The 20169-nt window shown below is 38.7% G+C and overlaps 1 protein-coding gene across 1 annotated transcript in view; it reads left to right on the top strand.

Annotated features, from left to right (window-relative positions):
• Nucleotides 1-315: 315 nt before the first annotated feature.
• The window catches only part of DMTF1 (cyclin D binding myb like transcription factor 1), a gene marked incomplete at its 3' end in the record, with an annotated part of 29387 nt that continues 9533 nt past the window's right edge, over nucleotides 316-20169 (top strand). Inside the window, exons 1-11 of the mRNA XM_082014253.1 lie at nucleotides 316-370; nucleotides 6916-7032; nucleotides 7540-7659; nucleotides 8656-8750; nucleotides 9542-9656; nucleotides 12096-12172; nucleotides 13640-13797; nucleotides 14594-14626; nucleotides 15778-15887; nucleotides 16647-16875; nucleotides 18571-18722. Coding sequence (XP_081870379.1) covers nucleotides 6924-7032; nucleotides 7540-7659; nucleotides 8656-8750; nucleotides 9542-9656; nucleotides 12096-12172; nucleotides 13640-13797; nucleotides 14594-14626; nucleotides 15778-15887; nucleotides 16647-16875; nucleotides 18571-18722 — 1198 coding nt within the window. The 5' untranslated portion in view covers nucleotides 316-370; nucleotides 6916-6923. The remainder of the gene's footprint in view (nucleotides 371-6915; nucleotides 7033-7539; nucleotides 7660-8655; nucleotides 8751-9541; nucleotides 9657-12095; nucleotides 12173-13639; nucleotides 13798-14593; nucleotides 14627-15777; nucleotides 15888-16646; nucleotides 16876-18570; nucleotides 18723-20169) is intronic.

The following is a 20169-nucleotide window of genomic DNA, read 5'->3' as shown; positions in this document are numbered from 1 at the left end:
GTCGTTAGGCAGGAGGGAAATGAAGAACCAGCCACGAAAGAAGCGCGGATGAAATGAGCAGCTTTTCCCCAGAGTCGGGCGCGGGGGCCCCGTCCCGCCTCCTCGCAGTCAGAAGCGGAAAGGCGCCGTGCGCTTTGTGGCACCACAGCCGCGGCGGAGCCAGCGCCGTGCGCTTTGTGGCGCCGCGGCGGGGCGGAAGCGACGGGAGGGCGGGCGGCGGGCCCTTCCGGCGGGCTCGCGGGCTGCCTGCGCCTTGCCCCGCCGCTGCCTCCGCCTCCCCCACTCGTCGCTCGCTGCCGCTCGGCGCCTCCATCCTGGTACTTGGGAGTCTCCATCCTGGTTTCTCAAGTGCCCGGACCCAAAACAGGAAGTAAGTGCACGGGGGCCTGCGGGCTGACAGGGCCGGGAGCGGCCGAGCAGCGGCGGCGGCGGCGCGGGGCAGGCTGAGGGGATCGGGGAGTGGGAGGCGGCCATGTCCGGCTACACGCCTCAGCTGCGGACAGACTGGGCTGAGTCGGGCCGGGTTGGGCTGGCAGCGGATCTGGCACAGCGGTCTCGGCTAGTGCCGCCGCCCGCCGAGAGGACGGGAAAATGGCGGCGCCGTCCCGGGACCAAATGGCGGCGCTGGCGGCCGGGGGGCAGCGGGCGGCTGAGGCGGGCCCTGAGGCGCGGAGCCGCCGCCCGCGGGGCGCTGCCTCCGCCCCGGGGGCTGTGCCGGGGGCTGGGGCAGGGCTGGCTGGGCCGCTGTTTCCCGCCGGCTTTCTATGCGGGCCGTGGTCGGCTGCTCCCCGGTTTCCCGGGGTGCTGCCGGGCGTCGGGAGCGCCGCGCAGAAAGAAATTTGGGAAAGCGGGGGGGGGCGGTGGCAAAATAGGGGAAAATTTGGAAACTACCAAACTGCAGCTCCTTTGGGGGGACAGGGGAAGGGAAGGGCGGCGTGCGGGTTTTTTTTTGTTTGTTTGCTGTTTCTGTTTTAAACTCCTTTCCCCTTACATTGATGTCTGTAATAAAAGGCCACCTGCATGAACGCATTTCGATATCCCGATTTCCACTCACTGGGTCTGCGGTTGGGGTATCCTAAGCTTGTGGCTTTTGTCTGTTTTGTTTCATAATCTCTTTTTTTTCAGCGAGAGTTGTGCTTTGTGGTTGCTTGGGGCTTTATTTTTAAGTGGAGTCTGAAATGCATAAGTCTACCAAGACGAGGGGTTTTATCTAAAAGCGGTACCAGGCTTTTTTGCACTAGAGTTATGCTCTCTGTTTTGCCAAAATAAAGGATTCCGGTCAGACAAGCCCTTCCCTCCCCTCTTCCTCCCCCCCCCCCTTTTTTTTTTCTTGTTGAGATCTCTTTATTCTTGGTTGTGCACTTGGGCATGGTGAAACGTATTACACTTCTACTAGCTGCCTCATTTGCTGACAGATAGTACCTGTATGCATTTATTCACAGAGAGTTATCATTGTTCAGCTTCACCTGGCCATTGTAAGTTATGTGTTGAAGTAATCTAGAAAATGCTTTTAGTTTGCCAGCGCTGCTCTGGCCGTAGATGCAAGTTGGCTTCTTGACAGCATAGTTAAATTCCCTTTGCAAAGCCAAGAGGTGTAGCCTTTGCAATGAGATGGACATATCTTGTTCAAATTCTGATTTCCATCAATCCACATGAATATAATAATGGCAACAACGTCATACTTGTTTTCCAGAGGCTTAGTGAAACTTGCTAGATGATGTTTTATGACTTACTAAAAAGGTTGAATATTAATTAAAACTCCCTAAGTAGGATGCCTGAAAATACTGATTTTTTGGCTTAACCAGTCAAAATTATAAAAGGTGTCAAAAAGGCAAAGACCTACATGTGTCTGTACTGTATTTTGCATTTTCTAATAGTCCCTTATTTATGAGCATTAATTCTGTGCTCATCTGTCCATCAGAAAGCAACAGGCTTTGCTTATCAATCTTATGCCTTGTACAGTTAGGATAACGATAAACTTTTCATATTTTATTGCATGCTGAATTTCTGCCTGTTGTTTATGAAGGTGAAGAAGTTACTGGAATGCTTAGAGTGAAACTGGATTTACATGAAAGAAAAAGAATATTTATTTTACTACATATCATACTTATCAAGATTTTTATCCATAACTTTGTGCCTGAGAGCCATTTTCTATTACTGAAAAAGAAAACTTACAACTTTCTGTGGTTTTTCTTTTGAAAGAGCTACAACTTAGGGTTTTTTTTTCCCCTCCTATGTGACATCTAAGGCATGCTCAGTGCTTTTTATTAAAATATCAATGGGTAGGCTAGAACTCATGGAGTTCTGCCAAATTTGAATTGATGCAAATGAGAACAGTTTGTCCCATTGTGTCTCCCATATATTCCGTTTCTGTGATGGACCGCTTCTTTAAATGCCACTGATGAGTAGAATGTAACTGTTCCTAAAGGACTGTAATCTCATGCTGATAAAGTTTTAATAAATCTTTGTGTGTCTCAAACTCAGGTCTTTGGGTCCTTCTGTTTGGTATCAGTCTGGTTTGGTCCCATCTTACACCCATTGTTGTAGCTGTTAAAGACAGTTTTGGGGGGGGTGGGGGTTAGAGTTGAGTGGAACCCGTTTGGTCTGGAGGAAAGGTTTTTTGGTGGATAATAGCATAAGAGAATTGGCACTAGTTGAATAGTAACAACTCTTGATTATATATTGTAAGTATTGATTGTGTAAGAGCTGTGGTATGGAATATACTAAACATTCAGGCTTCCTTAAAGATGAGGTGTGTGAGGTCCTGTAATGACTGTGTTTCCTTTGTGTTACTCTGGAACGAATGCCTTGAAATCCCAGTGCATCCCATGTCATTGTTCCGGTTAAATGCCTCAATAGCTTGGTATAAAATCAGCTCTGCAGGGTTTTTCTCTGCCTAAATCTGCTGCATGTTCCCAAATAAATAAGAACTGCTGTATTTTGTGGCTTTAGTGGAAAATTTATATTGGAATTACATATTAAGTGATTCTTGTAGGCAAAATATTTTTCTATCTGTTTGGTTGCATGTTGAAACTTATTTAAAATTGTAACGTGACTCTTAAAAATGTTGGGTTTGGTAAATACACCCAAAACTCTAACAAGGCAAAAAATGCGTATTAAATTTACACTCATTTCTAAGGTGCTATCTTAGAAATTTAAGATTATGCTGTCTTCGCTGCATTTTGTAATATGTATCCACGCTGTTAGTGTATGTGCATGCAACAGAGTTCACCTCCCCCACAAGCTAACACCCTCCTTCAGAACAAAATATTAGTGGGGGTAGTAGATGGGTATCTCTGTAAAGGATGTGTTTGAATCAAGGATTAAAGAAAAGTCTTAGGTCATGCATTTAAAATTAAAGCACGCTTTTTGTTTTAAATAGAAAGGAATGCATTTTCAAAAGCTTACTTAGTGAAGTTATGCAAAGAAGGTGATACTTTGGAGGTGAAGAGAGTACTCATGTCGTAATTCTCACAAATTAAGAAACATTGGCTGTCATTAACTTTGTATTTAACTTTTTCAAGAGTGAATGTGTAGTGGATTTGCAGGTGTCTTTATTAAACAGAATTCGCATGGTGCATGCTGAAAGACCTCTGCGGTGGTGTGGCATTGTTTAGCATGGCTTTGGCTGTCATCCCGTGATAAATCAAGGACATCGGGCAAGTAGAGTGTCCGTGCAGCCGGTATCAAGGAAGCCTGCGTCAGAGGGCGTTGTCTCCTGCAGCATCACTGTGCTTTCTCCACTGAGCTCACTGTAAACTCTATGGGATCCCTTCATATGTGATGTGTCTTCAGCGTACGTGGTAGTTCTGTCATTATTTAAGTGTAAAGCAGTGATTTTATACAATCTGGAGATTGTTTCCTATTCACACAGAAGAACCACTGCAGTTACTCAAGATTTTTTTTCTTTTCAGTCACCAATTCATGTCTTCATGGGTTAGCGCTCCTGTCCTCGTGTAAGTGTATCTCAAAAGAACAGGTTGGTTTGTTTTGTATTCAGTTTTCTTGTGTTTGTGTAGTCTAATGAATAAAAAATAATGTCCAAAATCTGCATTTGACTTTGACTTGACTCCTTGTGTTCTTACAGTCAGCTTTCAGTTGAGGTCCAAGGCCACATCCATTAAAGTTGATAGGAACTTTTCCAGTCAAATCAAGGATTTGGTTTTTCTTAAGTTTTTATCAAGGCTTATAATAAAGATTAGTACCTTTACTCAAAAAACTTGAGATATGCTAAATCTCAAGTATCTGACTCAGACCATTATAATTTTTTCTGGAAAGCCTGCACTTACTGTTGGGATAAACCATTCTTGGGAGATTGGCAAAAAGTTGTAAAACCCTGCTCAGTCTAGGAATTGAGGAGTGCTTCCTAGGAAATCACAGTTCCTTGAACAATGTGCTGTGCACAGTTTTCAAGTACCTGGGAGCTCAAGCAGGCAAATGTGGATGTCTAACTTGATTAGAAGAATCAGTGCTGCTGTTAGATTTAGGTCTGTTACAGCTCTTTGTATGGATGTGTTAGGGTAGCAGCTATTGAACCTGGTGTACCTTCCTCCCCACCTTTGATGGAAATGTCAGGCTTGGATGTATGGACCCCTTCCATGCTGTATCCTTTTCTCGTCTAACATGGGAAACCAGCAAGGGAGAGAATGCAAATGGACAACTCTAATTATTCTCTGTTTTTGCCTTGGGAGCCTAATGCTATAAATGTGTTCTTTGATTCTCAGCAAATCCTGAGTAACTGATGAAAGAACGGCCCAGCTTTGCTATCTCTGTATTCACTTTTCAGTATTTTTTGAATAAAAAGAAGGGATTGTCTTCTGTCGTGAATGGTGCTATAGTTTCTGCTGCTTCTAGATCAGTTTTAGGTGAAGTACATGATTTTATACACAAAGTATGTGTTTTATAAAAATAAATCTGTCTTTCAAGCCTTTATAGTGGTAGGAAGAAAAATAGGTGCTTTCAGCTGATTATAGAAAAATTTATGTTTTCACTGTCCACATATAATTAAGGAAGAATCCTCCGTTGCATTTCAAGTAACCTTGGAAATTTTTGCTACAGCATTCCCTGTAGTAAAAGTTATTCAGAAAGTACATATTGAACATGAAAAAGAGAATCTATCTATCTATTTTGGTCGTCCAGAATTATCCACTTTGTCCACTCCCAAAAAGTTAAATGAATAACTCAAAACAGTTAACAAGTTACAGTCTGCTAATTTAGCTATAACACTTTGGATTTCTTTCTTCACTTTTTAGAGTTAAGAATGCTTCTTTTGGTTTTTAAAAATCAATACTATAGCTGTACAGATCAGCTGTACCATCACTTCTAGTAAAGGATAGGGTAGAGGTTGTAAAACTCAGCAGCAGATGAATCCCAAGGAAGTTACTGCCTCCTACACTTGCATGTGGCAAGGAGCTGTTGCTGCTGGTAGATATGAAAGTAAATTTGAGAACTCCTGATTTAAAATGTCAACTGTATCTGAAATTTTTGACATGTTCAGAAGGGTAATATCACTTCTTTCTAGGAATCAGTCACTACATGTGCTTAAAGATGTGCCAAATCTTCATCAAGCTTGAGAGATGATAAGTACTTTTATTGAAAGACTGACGGTGCTTTTATCCTTCCAAGAAGACACTGCTCTTGGGAATCTTCAATACCAAAGAACATGTTTTCTGATTAAAAATTAAATCATTCCTTGCGGAAGCAGTATTGTTAACATTATACAGGGGATTTAAAATCCAGGTAGTAAATTCACCTTATATATGGGCATCCCTGTCTGATACATGGAAGCTTTGTAATGTAATTGTGATTTTTTTTTTTTTTAATTATTTAAAGCTGTAGTCAATTTTTTTAACAGCGTAAATTAAAATTGTTGATAACGGTATTTTGGCTTTAGAATAACAGTTGCAAGTAACTTTTTCTGTTGTTGACATCTGAGAAAACGCATAAAAAGGACTGAGCACTTCAAGGAGAAATAGGTGATATTTTCTTTTTACAGAGCTCTGCCAAAAGACAGTGACCAAACCAGGTGCACAAAACTGATAAGATCATTGGAAAGCTTCTGGATATTATAGATGTGATTTTATTTAGCTTCTGCAGAAAAGGTTACATTTCTTTGTATTTAGTGGATTAGAACTTTTTTGTGGGGTTTTGTTTAATTTCAAAATTAGTGCTAGTTTACATTGACATTCTTACAAGTTTTGTGTTTCTTTGTAGTAATTTTAGTGGAAATGACATTATCAGAAGCACTTTGTATTGCCCTGGTTCACTGACTTCAGTGTATACTGCTTATCCTGGATACCTTATTATTAGTTAATATCTGAGTAATTTTTTATACTGATGATTGCCTGCACCCATTTTTTCTGTTGCTTATGTTGTTTCAGTGGTAAAGAAAAAATACTAGCTTCACAAGTTAATTATATGCGTGGAAGAAGAATAAAACTTCGCAATGTAATAATCTATAAATAGTGCACCTATGAGTAGTATGACACTACAGAAATATTTCTCAGTCCTGACTGGTTTTAGGTTATATAATAGTAAAATTATTAAATGAGCAGTGGAGCAAATATTAGTGGGACAAAAAAACATCAGATGTGAAAAAGTAATAGCCTAGGACTGTGCTTTTTTTAAAAAAAATAGTAGTAGATTGCAAATACTTCTGAGTAGTGAGTTTGGGTACTATTTTTAGCTGGAAAAGTAGCTTTTAAACTCTGATGTTACCCTGTGTGATGTGTAACTATGCAGGAAAAGTAAAGACAGGTGAATGTCTTAAGACGTGGAATCGTTTATGTGAAAGAACATACAGACATTTGTCATTCTCTGTGGAGTTTATGCTGGTTGTTTGAGATAAAGGAAGCAGCATTATGGACAAAGTGTCAGTCTGACTGCAGAAAAGTAATCTGTGTATTGCTCTTTCAGGTTTGAGTATGAGCACAGTTGAAGAAGAGTCTGACACAGTGACAGTAGAAACCGTGAACTCTGTGACTTTGACTCAGGACACTGAAGGGAACCTTATACTTCATTGCCCTCAAAATGGTATAGAATTGTATTGCATAGTATTTTTTTCTTATGTTTTCATTGATCTAACCATCATATTCCCTGCCCCCAAATTCTATGAGCTACTTGGATTCTGCTTACTCTGCTGTGATTTATTCTGTTTCAATTTAAAGATACATGAAGTATCAAATTAAGTGTAAATCACAAAATTATGTATATACGTGCCCAACAAGGATACAGCTGTCTGATTTATTTCAGTGGAAATGGGTTCTTAGAACTAAACATGTACCCAAATTTCTGTAGATTTAAGCGGTTTGTGTGTAACGGACTGTGGATGGAATTTACAAAGAAAATCTCACAGAAAATGTTTGTTCAAAAAAGCATGTAAACTGTTGCTGCTTAACTCAGACCTGGGCAGTAGTAAAGCACTGAACCAGCTTATCACATTTGCTTCTACCTTTTGTTTTGGTCCACTTTGTTAACAGAACTTGGTCCAAAGCTCCTCTTTGTTAACAGAAAGTAACCTCTGTATGTTTTTGTTGTTAGAAACTGATGAAGTAGACTCTGAAGACAGCACTGAACCTCCACACAAGAGGCTTTGCTTATCAGAGGATGATCAAAGCCTCGATGATTCCACTCCATGCATTTCTGTTGTTGCAGTTCCAAGTAAGTTCTTTTAAGTTTATATACTCTTGTAGCAAATGTTTCTGTTGGTAAAGGTTAGAAGTGGACTCTCTGGATCACAGTAGAATATTTTGCATGTTTTATTTTCAAATTTTATTAATATAAGTATATTAATAGAAGATAATAGAAAGATACCGAAGTAGGTATCATCTTTATCTCTGAGCCTTGGATGGTTTTGCAGGAATTGTTATCTATATAGTACTGGCAAAATAAACCTGCCTTACAGCTAGAGGACTGCAGGCACAGGTGCATTGAATAAGTTGCAGGATAAGTGAATGCACAACAAACTAGATGCTCCCCTCCTGCAAAGAGTGATTAGGTTTTTTTAATGGTCAAACAGTATAGTTAGTATTTCCATGTTTTGTAGTATTGAGATGTGTGGTCTTTTTAAGGTAGAGATTGTTGTACAGAAGGTAGGCTGAGTACTGAATTAGTCTTTAAAAAGTTGATTGAATATTAGACAGTTCAGTATAGTCTCCCAAAGGGAGGCAAAACCAGATCTAGCAAGTTAAAATACCATTTACAATACCTAGAGTGGCTGTTTATTTGGTGGAACTTCCTAGAAACTCCTTAGAAGTAAAGGCATTATCATATTGAAGGAAAACTGGGGAAAAAGAATGCAGCCGAAAGATTTGAACATTGTCCTTTAGTAATTGGAAAATACTGAAGATGGGACTGGAAAGGAAGCATTAATACAGTACCAAATGTTTGCACCAAATCAAATACCTCTTATTTATATGTGTCACATTAGGTCTTTGTTATAGTCAAGTGTAAAACTGAAGGTTTCAAAACCCGTATTTAAATTTTATGAAGAGGAACAGTTGATAATCATCTTGATGATTTTAGTGTATCAACAAATAAATACCAAATAAGGCCTCTTCAAAACCTTCAGTGCAAAGGCAGCAACTTACAAAACCTGTAGCATGCATAAAAAAATGTTACAGGAGTAAGGTATAGAACTAATTATCCATTCTGAAGTTTCAGAAAATGATCAGAGCTTTGAGGTGACCATGACTGCTACCACTGAGGTAGCGGAAGATGAGATTAACGAAGGAACTGTTACTCAGATTCAGGTACAGTAAAACTTCAAAATATACATATTTTATGTGTATTTTTATTTAAATGTAAATGAAAAGGGTAACAAATAGCAGGAGGGGCTTATTAAATGAATAAGATTATTTTCAGTATGAAACTAATATATTTGAGCACGGATCTTATTTGTAAAATGTTCTGTAAAAGTGCAATTGAGTAATTTTACATGTGAAATTATATAAATAATAATTTTATGTAATATATATTTTTATATAATATATATATTCCTGCCCAAAGAGTAATACAGTAAACAGTAATAGATGTAACCCTCCACTGATAATTACTTGCTCGGTGGTGATCTGCATAGAAGACAAGTTTATTTGTCATTTCTGTCATTCTTTGATTATAAATTAAGCTTTATAACAGGCCTGAATATGCTTTTGTCTCGTCACCAGTCCTAACAGTTACATACAGTTCTCATTGTGGGTATACCATGTTTACAAGTTCTAGATTGAAGATGCTGGACACAGTCCTCTTTCCACCAAAGCCAGTGAGGCTCTTCCTATTCACTGTACATTAAAGAGGATGAAGAATGCTATCTAATTAATTCTTACAACATCTATATGTTAAGATGCTAAATCTTACTCAGGTGTTTCAAGAAAGGTGAATGTATTTCTAATGCCATATTGAAAAAGTGGCACTTTCTGAGCAGTCAGCAAGGTAACTAGGTGTGTTGGTTTCATTTTACTTCAGTTTATACCTCCATGTTAAATGCAAGACGATAGAAAGAACTGAAGATCTTACTGGATTATTTCCTATTGGTCTTTTCAAGATTCTTCAGAATGAACAGCTCGATGAAATCTCCCCAATGGGCAATGAAGAAGTGTCAGCTGTTAGTCAAGCCTGGTTCACAACCAAAGAGGATAAGGATTCTCTGACAAATAAAGGTAGGATATTTCAAATGCAGTTCTCACATGCTGTAGAAAGGTAAGCTATTCCCAAATGTCTCAGAACATTTTGCAGGTTGCATAAAGTAATCTCTGGTCTGGCTCTTTTAGTGAAGATATTTTAGAAGACTGATTCTAAAAATGAGGAGAGATCTAATGCATTAAGTCTTCACCATCTCTCTTCTACTTTGTATGCAAGGAGAAAGTTGGAACATTCAAAGTCAAGTTGGACGGGCTCTGAGCCACCTGATCTAGTTGAAGATGTCCCTGCTCATTACAGTGGGGTTAGACTAGATGGCCTTTAAAGGTCCCTTCCAACCCAAAGATTCTATGATTTTATGAAAGAAGGCACTCCTGATAGACTTGGGAGAGGAAGAGGGGCCATGCTTGCAGTGGTGACAGTGATTCTAGTGGCTGTGGTAGAGAACTGCTGTAGATAATGTGTGTCAGCACACAGCTGCATTTGCTCCGTTTGCGCTTCTGCCTGTTCAGGAGATGGGAAGCTGCAGTCAGAGGTGGGTATACCAGGGAAAAATGAATCTATGCTCAGGCTAATACACCTTCCTCTGGGTAGGGCTTATTAATCTGGCTACCTTGTTGTGATTTGTATTAAAGTTTCTGGAATGGAGTTGCTTCAGGAAGAACAGGGATTATGTAGACCAGAACCTACTGAAATAATTACTGCTAGTCCTAAAACTGCCACCCCATTGGCATTCCTCCGTTTCAGAATGTACCTGTGCAGTCATGTAAGTAGTTGCTGAGCTTTAGAGGGGTTTTTGTCGGGTTTTTTTCAGGGGCAGTGCCTTCCTAAACCTAGAGAAACAACTTAGTGTGAAATGAAGACACGTGTCTCAAATTTCTTCAATCTCTCCACTGTTTTTCTTATTCTGGCTTTACCTTTTTGTAGGGAAAAAACAAGAATTAAAATATCTTTCAGTCAGTCCAAAGCAACCCCCTTTTTTATTAGAAAACTTTAGGGAAAAAAGTAATGGTTTTCTCTCACAGAGCAAATGATCTCTTCCTCTTCAGGGGGAATCCCAGTATGTGTCTCCTTTTACAGTACCTAGGAGTTTGACATGTGCTGCCTGAGCTCATCGTTTTATATCAGTCTCCACCTGATACTGCTTTCTTTGAGGACCCATGGGCAGGTTATTACAATCTTGGCACTGAATATGCAAACACATGAAGTGTGAAATATACTTCCTTTCCTAAAATAGTTGGGTATTAAAGGTTATTCCATGTAAAGGGTAGCAGTATCCCTTTAAGTCAGTTCAGATGCTTGGATACAGGTGTGAATCACAGCTACAGGAGTAGATTATTGTTCTGTCTCTGTAGCTTTGGAAGAAGAGATTGAAGCCATCCGGCACAAAGGAAGAGTTTTTTCTCATCAGTTCTAACAGAATTAGTAATAATGCCTGTACTTTTCATTGTAATTGGATTTGAGTAAACAGTCTCTTTGGTGTGTTCTGCCTCTCAGCTCTGGTAATTAGCAGGCTGAGAAGGAAGTACCCTGATTTTTCTGAGCAGAGATGGGCAGGTAGCCAGCAGACACCAGTATGTAAACTGGGTCACCAGCATAATCTTAATTAGAAGTGATGGTTAATATTAAGTATGGTATGAGCATGAGAGGAAAAAAGAGGAATCTGTATATAAATTTAGGGGAGGAATGTTTTAATGTTTTATTGATAGACCTGAGGTTTGAAATTTTCTCTCTGAAAAAAAGTTGATTGGTTTTGCTTTTAGAGCTTAACTGGCATTGTAGTTACTGAGGACATTGACAGATGAAACATAATGTTTTTTCTGTTGGTTGGCCACTTTTATTTGGGAAATAAAACACTCGCCATTGGTCTTTATCTTGACTGTGACGACTGGGCATTATTACTAATGCAAAAAAAAAAGAGAAATAGGCACCAGCTTGTCAAAATAGACTAGGTAGAGCACTTATCTCTATGAAGAGCACTCACAGTAGGTAGCACTACTCACCTGTTGGGGAGTGATAAGGCATGTAAGAGAACCCTACAGTTTTGCCAATTCCTGAAGTAATACTTTGAGTCACATTTTAAGTCCCAGCTTCTGGAATCATTTGAGTGCATGGAAATTTCAGTTGTCAATTTAAAGATAGAAATTTTCTAGTTGTGGCTGAAGAGAAAGGCTGAAAATGTGACTTCACAGCACATAGAGGAATCCATGTTCTGTTTTGAAAAAATAGATATTTTTGAAGAGGGGCCTGACTTACATTTAAACATCAGTTGACAGTTACTAAGGATTTTTTATCAGTTCTGAAGTAACATCTGTTTAAAATTAACTCATTAAAGTAGCTAAAATTACTACTGTCTTTTCTTTGTTAATTGCAATAATGAAGCTCATGTTTTTCTGACATTCTTGTTGGTGTTTTGCTGATTTTCACTTCAGTAATTTGTTTGTCATTTCCATTTTCAGGCCATAAGTGGAAGCAAGGGATGTGGTCGAAGGAAGAAATTGACATTTTGATGAGTAACATCGAGCGTTATTTAAAGGTATGTGTTAGAGTATGTTATCTGCTAGTTGGCGTCGTGATCCAGCCCCTGCTAGAAACCAACTTTCTTTAGTACTTCCCAGAATGTGCAATTAGTGATTCTGACTGGTTCATAGTAGAAATGGTCATTACCCATTTGAAATACGTAAGATAATTGTATCCATACACAGGATTTAAGGATACAGAATGTAACAATGCTTTTAATTTGTGTACTGAATATAACCCATTTTAAGTTTTCACGTCAGGGTGTTCAAGTGGCTTAATCTCTTTCTCTGAATATACATCACTCCTGAAATCTTTGGTGAAGACAAAGGAAAAAAATTGCACTAGGAATAGAGCTAATTTTCCTTACAAAGTGTAATACAACTTCCAGAATTCTTTGATGCCATATTTGTATTTGTTTACTACACTAACAGGATGCCTGTATCAGCTTTCTTCCCCTTAATATATTGTTGTCAGAGTTCAGTGTAAAAATAGGCATGCCGTTAACACGCTGACAGTGATAATTGCCCATAATTCATATTGGTGGTAGGCTTACAGCTGAGAGTATTTGAGCTGAGTGCTTACAGTTGAGAATATATAGCCTGAATATTACAGGTTCACCGTACTTCATTTGTAAATCCAAAAAAGCCCTGAATTTAGTCTTCATTGGTATAAAAAAACCTCAGTATTACTTGTAGAAAGTGTGGCTGCCCACACATGTATTAGAATTTCTTTCACAAAATCATTCATAGGTAATATTTTCTAAATCTAGAGAAGCTTTTTTAAGCTAGCTAAGTAACTTTTTTGAGTTACTGATAGCTCCTTTGATTCATTATTTTCCTATTCATCTGCTTTCTTGTACTGCTTTGAATAATTGAAATATAGTGATTTTTAGTTTAAGCTGAACTTAAACTAAAGCTTTCCTTTTATACTTTGGTGGTTTTATATCAAATTTGCTTTTAGTTTCCATCAGAACAAGAAGAGTAGTTTAATTGAAAAAAATTGCTTTCAGAATATCTAAAATCATGTAATGAATTGATACAGCACTTTTTTACAACCTTCCACTGTATAACCCCAAGATAATTCCACCAGCGTGTATTTTCTATGATGTTCTAAATGATGCTTCAATTTTTGATCTTAAAATATGCATTAGACATATTTTTTTTAAATGTAGATGAAAGTTAAAGCTTCTGTGTTGTCCTGGTTTCAGCTAAACCACAACAGGTGTCTGCCTGAACTCCAGTGTTAAAAAAAACCAAACAAACACCCAAACAACAACTAGTGATCAAGGGTTTGTAATTGAGGTAGCTAATTCATAAATATTAGGTTTAACTTTTGGAATGTAGTATTTGAGACACATAGAAAGTTGCATAATGGTATGCTACGCTTCAGTTCTCAAGTGTTCTACTTCTTGATTTCTAGGAGACTTTATCTAAGATGTTTTGTTTGTGGGTTTTTGTTTTTGTTTTTTAATGCTTTCTTCTAGGCCCGTGGAATAAAAGATGCCACTGAAATTATATTTGAAATGTCAAAAGATGAAAGAAAAGATTTCTACAGGACAATAGCTTGGGGTCTGAATCGGCCTCTCTTTGCTGTCTATAGAAGAGTTCTTCGCATGTATGATGACAGAAACCATGTTGGAAAGTATGAAAACCTCTAATGCTGCATGGTTTTATTGGTATGAGTAGGGTCATGTATTTAATATTTGACATGTTATATGTGAGTCAGAAGATTCTAGCCAAACAGACCTAGCTCTTCCTAATCATAAGTCACCTCTGCTGAATTCTGGCAGGTCAACCTTGACAATAGTGTTAAATTGATGGTATCCACAACTTTAAACAAAAACAAAACAAAGATGCAGAGAGGATTCTGATATGATTAGAAGACTTGGACACAAACACGGATCTGCTGAGATGTATTTTTTTTATTTAACTGTGACCTTGAGCTAATTGATCTTTATCCCTGTGCCCTTAGTTTGCCTATCTATAAAGCAGTAAGTATGGCGCCATCCAGAAGTGCTGAAAAGGATGTTAGATTTTAGTTTTTAAAGGTAGTTGAAAATTAAAAATACCATCTCAATGCTGTTTTTTTTAATGGAAAGTCATCCTTATGGTGCTTGTGAACTGAGACAGGAAGGAAAAAATAGCTGTTTATTTGAGAGAGTAATGCACAAAATTCTAATTCTGTTCTTAGTAAGATCACTGAGAATGAGGAATTTTGCTGGCAAATGAGAGGAATGTTAGACCAGATAACCTTAGAAATGTGGGAAATGGCATTTGTTCGTCATGTTCTTTTGAGGCTTTCAGTCAGATTGTTTCTTATAGCTGACATTCCTTAATCCCTTGTAAATAAATGTGTACTGTGTGGTTAATAAAGCCCAAATATTTATGCTGTATGTTTTCTGTTTAAAATAATGTCTTTTTATTTACCTGTTGCTTAGGTATACTCCTGAGGAAATTGAAAAACTTAAAGAGTAAGTCTTTTTATTAACAAGGTCACACCACCTTCTTTCTGTTTAGTAGCTTAGAGTAGTTTTTACAGGTTTTGTTATATGAAATCACTGACAAGTTAGAAGTAAATTTGCTCCAACTCTATCAGAAAATAGTCATCACTAATCTGAAGAGAAATGAGACTACATTTGGATAATTTTTTTATATTTCCTAATGTGTATTGAGGATGCAAGCAATATACAACGAAGTTCTAAAGCACGCCTTCTGTTGAAACTAGTAATGTTTCAGATATTTACAAGCCAGTCAACATTTGCAGTTATGTTTCTGAAAAACAGAAATACCCTTTGTCTAGGAAACCTGAGCAAAGGTTATTTCTAAAGAAAGTGGCAGGTCAAGGGCAGGATCTCCCCTATGATGTGTTAGAGAGGTACATAATTGTTGGTAAGGCTCTGTGATTTTGACTATGAACCTGATAAATCAAGGAGGAGGGGCTGCAGACTTTATCTCCTCTTGCAGCTTTCCAGGGTTGAGCAGTGTTAAGAAATCTGGACTGAAGGAATGAAGGGAGGCTATTTCATTGCGTTGATGGAGGTGTTTGGATCAATTTATATGGTTTGTGTCATTTGCAAGGTGCCTGTGGTTCCAGATGTATCAAAAGTAGTCCTGGCTCAACATGTTAAGCAACCTGGTGTCATTTGTGGGAGGAAAATAATACTTAAAATTATGAACATGATTATGTAAGGGTTTTGCCTCATTTAAATTGTAGGATGCCCGGGTTTTCATTGGGCATTATTTAGATTTCTCAGTGATCTCTGTACCACCTGAAAATCCCTGAGGAACTTGTGTAGAATGGATATTGGCTGTTTTATCTAAACTTTCATATTGTATTTAACACAGTGATTAAGACTCACAGCATTACTGCAGGACAGTTAGATACTAAACATTTTATAAGTGGGTGTCCTGTAGCTTAGCTGGCCCAAAAGGCTTCTTAGAAACTCATAGAAAAATTAGCAGTGATGGTAGAAAATACATTAATACTGTAGTATCAAAGTGACTCCCCATTCTGTCTTTAGGCCTGTAAAGTGCACATTTATCCTGGTTTTATTGGAGTGTATTTGGTATTTTGGTAATCTCTTTAACTGGCTATAGTGCTAATGAACATGTTTCTATTTAGGCTGAGAATAAAGCACGGTAACGATTGGGCCACAATAGGAGCTGCACTGGGGAGAAGTGCTTCATCTGTAAAAGATCGATGTAGATTGATGAAAGATACCTGCAACACAGGTGAGGTAAATGCTGGTGTCAGTAATGGATATTCTAGTTAAAACTTTCTCACCTTTACCTTTGTCAGTGGTCTTTTCAGAGACTTGTAACTTGGAACTTACAACGAGGAACTTAAAATATGAAATCTACTGACATTTTAGAATGTATTTGGTACAGATTTCTCCAGTTTCAATTCTTAAAGATCAGAACATTCAGTTGATTTTTGCAGTCCATTATCCATTGTATATTTATGCCACTGGAGCATATTTTATTGAGGTGGATTAAAAAGTACTTTCACTTGTGTTTAATGTTTATAACATACACTGTATATTTGGTGTAAGTTAAGAGACATGCATTTTAGGAGTAAAGTATTGTTGATTTTGTAGTGTATGTATTCAAATGGAAGGAAAATTTAGTTAGACCTCATGTAATTGCTGTATACTAAATGATTGCATGGTTAATTTACTTCAACTAATACAATTCAGGTAGCTTGGACCAGTTTGGCTTGGTGAGTATTTTGATAAATTCTGTGTGGCTCATTCATCTGCGAGAGGAAGAGATGAGAAAGAAACTTGGCAGAAAAACAATGGAATTATGCATTTGTTAATCAAGAATAGATATTATATAAATTGTTAATAAGAACATTTATATCTTCTTTGCAAGTCAATATTTGCATCTGGAGTAAGGTGTTAGGCACAGTTAAAAGTCTGTTGACATGTTACGGATCAGAACAGAGGGCATCTGCTGTTACTTAAGTTGGAGGGGTTTTCTCTCTTTCAGGAAAGTGGACAGAGAAAGAAGAAAAAAGACTAGCAGAAGTAGTGCATGAGCTAACTAGCACAGAACCAGGTGACATTGTCACACAAGGTGTATCGTGGGCTGCTGTAGCAGAACGGGTCGGGACACGCTCTGAAAAGCAGTGCCGCTCTAAATGGCTCAACTATCTCAACTGGAAACAAAGTGGGGGCACTGAGTGGACCAAGGAAGATGAAATAAATCTGATCTTGAGGTTTGTTTTTTTTAGTTATTTTTAAAGGTTTGTAATACGTGACGCTAACTGGATTCCATTGGGGTCCCTTTTGCTGGTTTCTTAGACACTAAAAACGCTAGAACCCTCCAAAAATCACTGCTGTGTTTATAGTTCCCAGAGATTTATTATTGAACATATTTTTTGTTTTTTGTTTTTTTAGTGAATGTTAGTGTTCGTGAAAGGTGTCAGATTGAAAACCCTGGAGACTGAAGTCTTCTTTATTCCACAGAAAAGGTACAGCACAGGCAGCGACCGTGCAAGCTTCCCACACGTTGCCCCACCAATGTGCTTTAACCCTTAACTGGAGGGTAGTTCAGTCTCCCTGCCCATTCAGTCCTTGGCCTCTCTGCTGAGATGACCAACAAGGGTCAAGTGTGGTGGTGGTTTCTGTGATGTGGACATCTTGTCTACAAAGAACTAAACCGAGACTGCAAATTAATTTCATGTAGGCCACCAAACACTGATTGGATATCAGCATCTTTGAGTACATTTGAACTGGCAACCTGATAGTAACTTTGGAAATCTTTTGCTCTCTCCAGTCCTCCTCCCATTTTGAATGCCTTTAACTCAGGCTTTTTAGCCAGTGGATTTTATGGGTTGATAGGTTTGGGTGGGAATAAAAAGCCAAGATATACAGGGAATCTAAACACAGAGCACTGTTTATTTATTTACTGAAGCTGTTTGACTTGAACTCAAATGAGGAGCTTATTCTACATTTCAGAATGTTCTGGTTATAATTCTTAATATTTCTGTACAAACGGTATCTGTTTTGGTCTGTCCAGATATCCTTAACTCATCCTTCAGGGTTGTTTTCTTGTTTTGGGTAGCTTTTTTCTTTTTCTTTGTTTTGTTTTGTTTTGTTGGGGGTTTTTTGTTGGGGTTTTTTTTGCTAGCAAGAGTATTCAGTGCTATTTCTGGCTTTGTGAAGAGAACTTTTCTTGACTTTCACAAAAATCCTTTCCCTCTCACTGTTCACCTCTCTTTCATATGCTCCAGATACAGATGAGCTGGAGGCAATTCAGAGATATTCACAGTATTCAGACATATTCTGATAGAACCCAGTATGTGCACAGCATCTGCCAAAATTATGTGAAGACTGTCCCTTACCTGGAGAGCCTAATGGGATTGATTTATGAGGAGCTGTTTAATACTGTAGTTAATTTCATCTACTTTGGCTAAGAAGCATCTGAGAGGAGGCAAAAATCTATGTTAAGGACGGATGAGTGTGATTTAGGAGAAAACAGAAGTAAATATCATAACATGAAATTAATTAAATGAGAGTTCAGAGTGAATCTCAGGAAATACTTCCTGCCTTGGAGATGTGTTTGGGGGATGGTTTTCCAAAGAGAAAAGATGCAAATACCATCATTTGGAATGCTTCACAATAATCTGATCAAAGCCCTAATGTATATGTAAATAAGGAGAATAATCCTGCATGGCAAGGAGATGGACTGGATCATCTAGCAGGTCTAGTCCATCTTCTGTTGTTTATGATTCTGCTTGACCTCTGGCAGCGTGGAGCCTTGGAAGCCTGTGTCAATTCATGAGCTCTGGTGGACTATTCACTAGCATGCCATTTGCCGCTGTTATGTGTGACAAGACCGGAGATGTGCAACACCTCTTCCAGTCTGGAGGGTAGTTTCTAACAGGTAAATATTTTCTATATCCTGCCAGGATAGCGGAACTTGAAGTTTCTGATGAAAATGACATCAATTGGGATTTACTAGCTGAAGGATGGAGTAGTGTCCGCTCACCACAGTGGCTTCGGAGTAAATGGTGGACCATTAAAAGACAGATTGCAAACCACAAAGATGTTTCATTCCCTGGTAATGTACTACTTGCACACTTCTCTTCTGAAAGCTCCTTTCACAAGTGTCAAAGGCATAAGGCTGCATTTTGTTGTCTGCTTACAGCATTGCTGGCCAAAGAGCACATTGCTGCTTTGCTGGAAGTTACTGGCCCCTCGGATCTGCTGGCTGAATTGCTCCTACAAGGAATCCTTAAGTGTTTCAGTTGAAACAAGCCAAGCTGATGTATATAACTAACCAATAGATTTTGCCAACTCCTCTCACTTTGGCTCAAGTGAGAGCATGCATATAAGCAGCTCAGCTGGCAGATCTCAGATGATGACGATCTTTGGTATGGAGGGCAGTGACCTCTTCAGGTGGAAGAGGATATTTATCTGTAGCCTAACAGTATCACCCCAGGTTAGGTCTGTTACTGTTAAAATGTAATCGGTGTGAGGTGCTGAACCTTAGCTGTAGATAAAACAGAGATCTACTACTAGCTGCCCAGTGAGGAGGAGGGGAGGAATCGGGAGTATGAAGCTCCCAGATATATCTCTCACAGCTCTCATTCTAGTGCCTGAGCCAGCGGGTATTGCAGTGTCCATGACCTTTCATTCAGTCCTCCTTTTCCCTGTCTTGGGGGGGGGGGGGGGGGGAGGAAATCGGAGAGATTAGTCATATCATAATGAAAGGTGTAATTTAATGGACACTTTTGCTGTGGTCATCAGTGTAGTTTATATTAGTCATGCCTGGAGGCTGCAATTGAGAGGGTAGCCCTGTTATGCTTAATATGGTATAAATCATATGTTAATAGACAGTTGTTTCATCAAATAATTCATAATGTAAATATGCCACTGCATCATCAGGATCCACTCTTTCTCCCCAGACAAAACATCACGCTGTCAGGAGTGGGAAATGTTTAAGCAGTATTGAATGCTAGAAAAGCAGAGGCCTCAACTTTGTAACCTTATGTATGTCAACCCCTCCCTCAGTGGGACCAAAGTGATGATAGGGAAGAAAGGTGTGCGGTTTTATTGGAGCAGTGGGCCACTTCATGCACAAATAAAGAATTGTAGTATAGCCACTGTGAGATTAATTCTGTCTTGCTCCCTATTTCCACTGACATTTCTGTCAACCTCTTGAACAAATCTGCTTTCATGTTTTGTAAGATTGGAAGGTTTATTTCTAATAGAAGCACTATACAACTAGTGATACTGGCACTTGATTGTAACTCAGGGTTATACCAGACATGTTTTTAGAGGCGTCTAAAATTTTATGAGATTTTCTTTTTTATTTCTAAGCATCCTATAATGTCCTTGAGAAAAATCAAGTTCACTCCAGGTAGCTGACTATAAATGTGTTTTATGTATGTACTAAATTTCTAGTTGATAGATCACTATAAACTGTTTAGGTTCCAAATTCAGAAGGATATTGGTTACTTTTTTCATCTTGGATAAATCTGACATGCAGTATTTCAAATGTGCTT

The sequence above is a fragment of the Phaethon aethereus genome (genome assembly GCF_964289735.1).
Source record: "Phaethon aethereus genome assembly, chromosome: 1".
Taxonomy (NCBI): Eukaryota; Metazoa; Chordata; class Aves; order Phaethontiformes; family Phaethontidae; genus Phaethon; species Phaethon aethereus.
The sequence above is the reverse complement of the archived record's forward strand: the minus strand, read 5'-3'. Positions and strand labels throughout refer to the sequence as shown.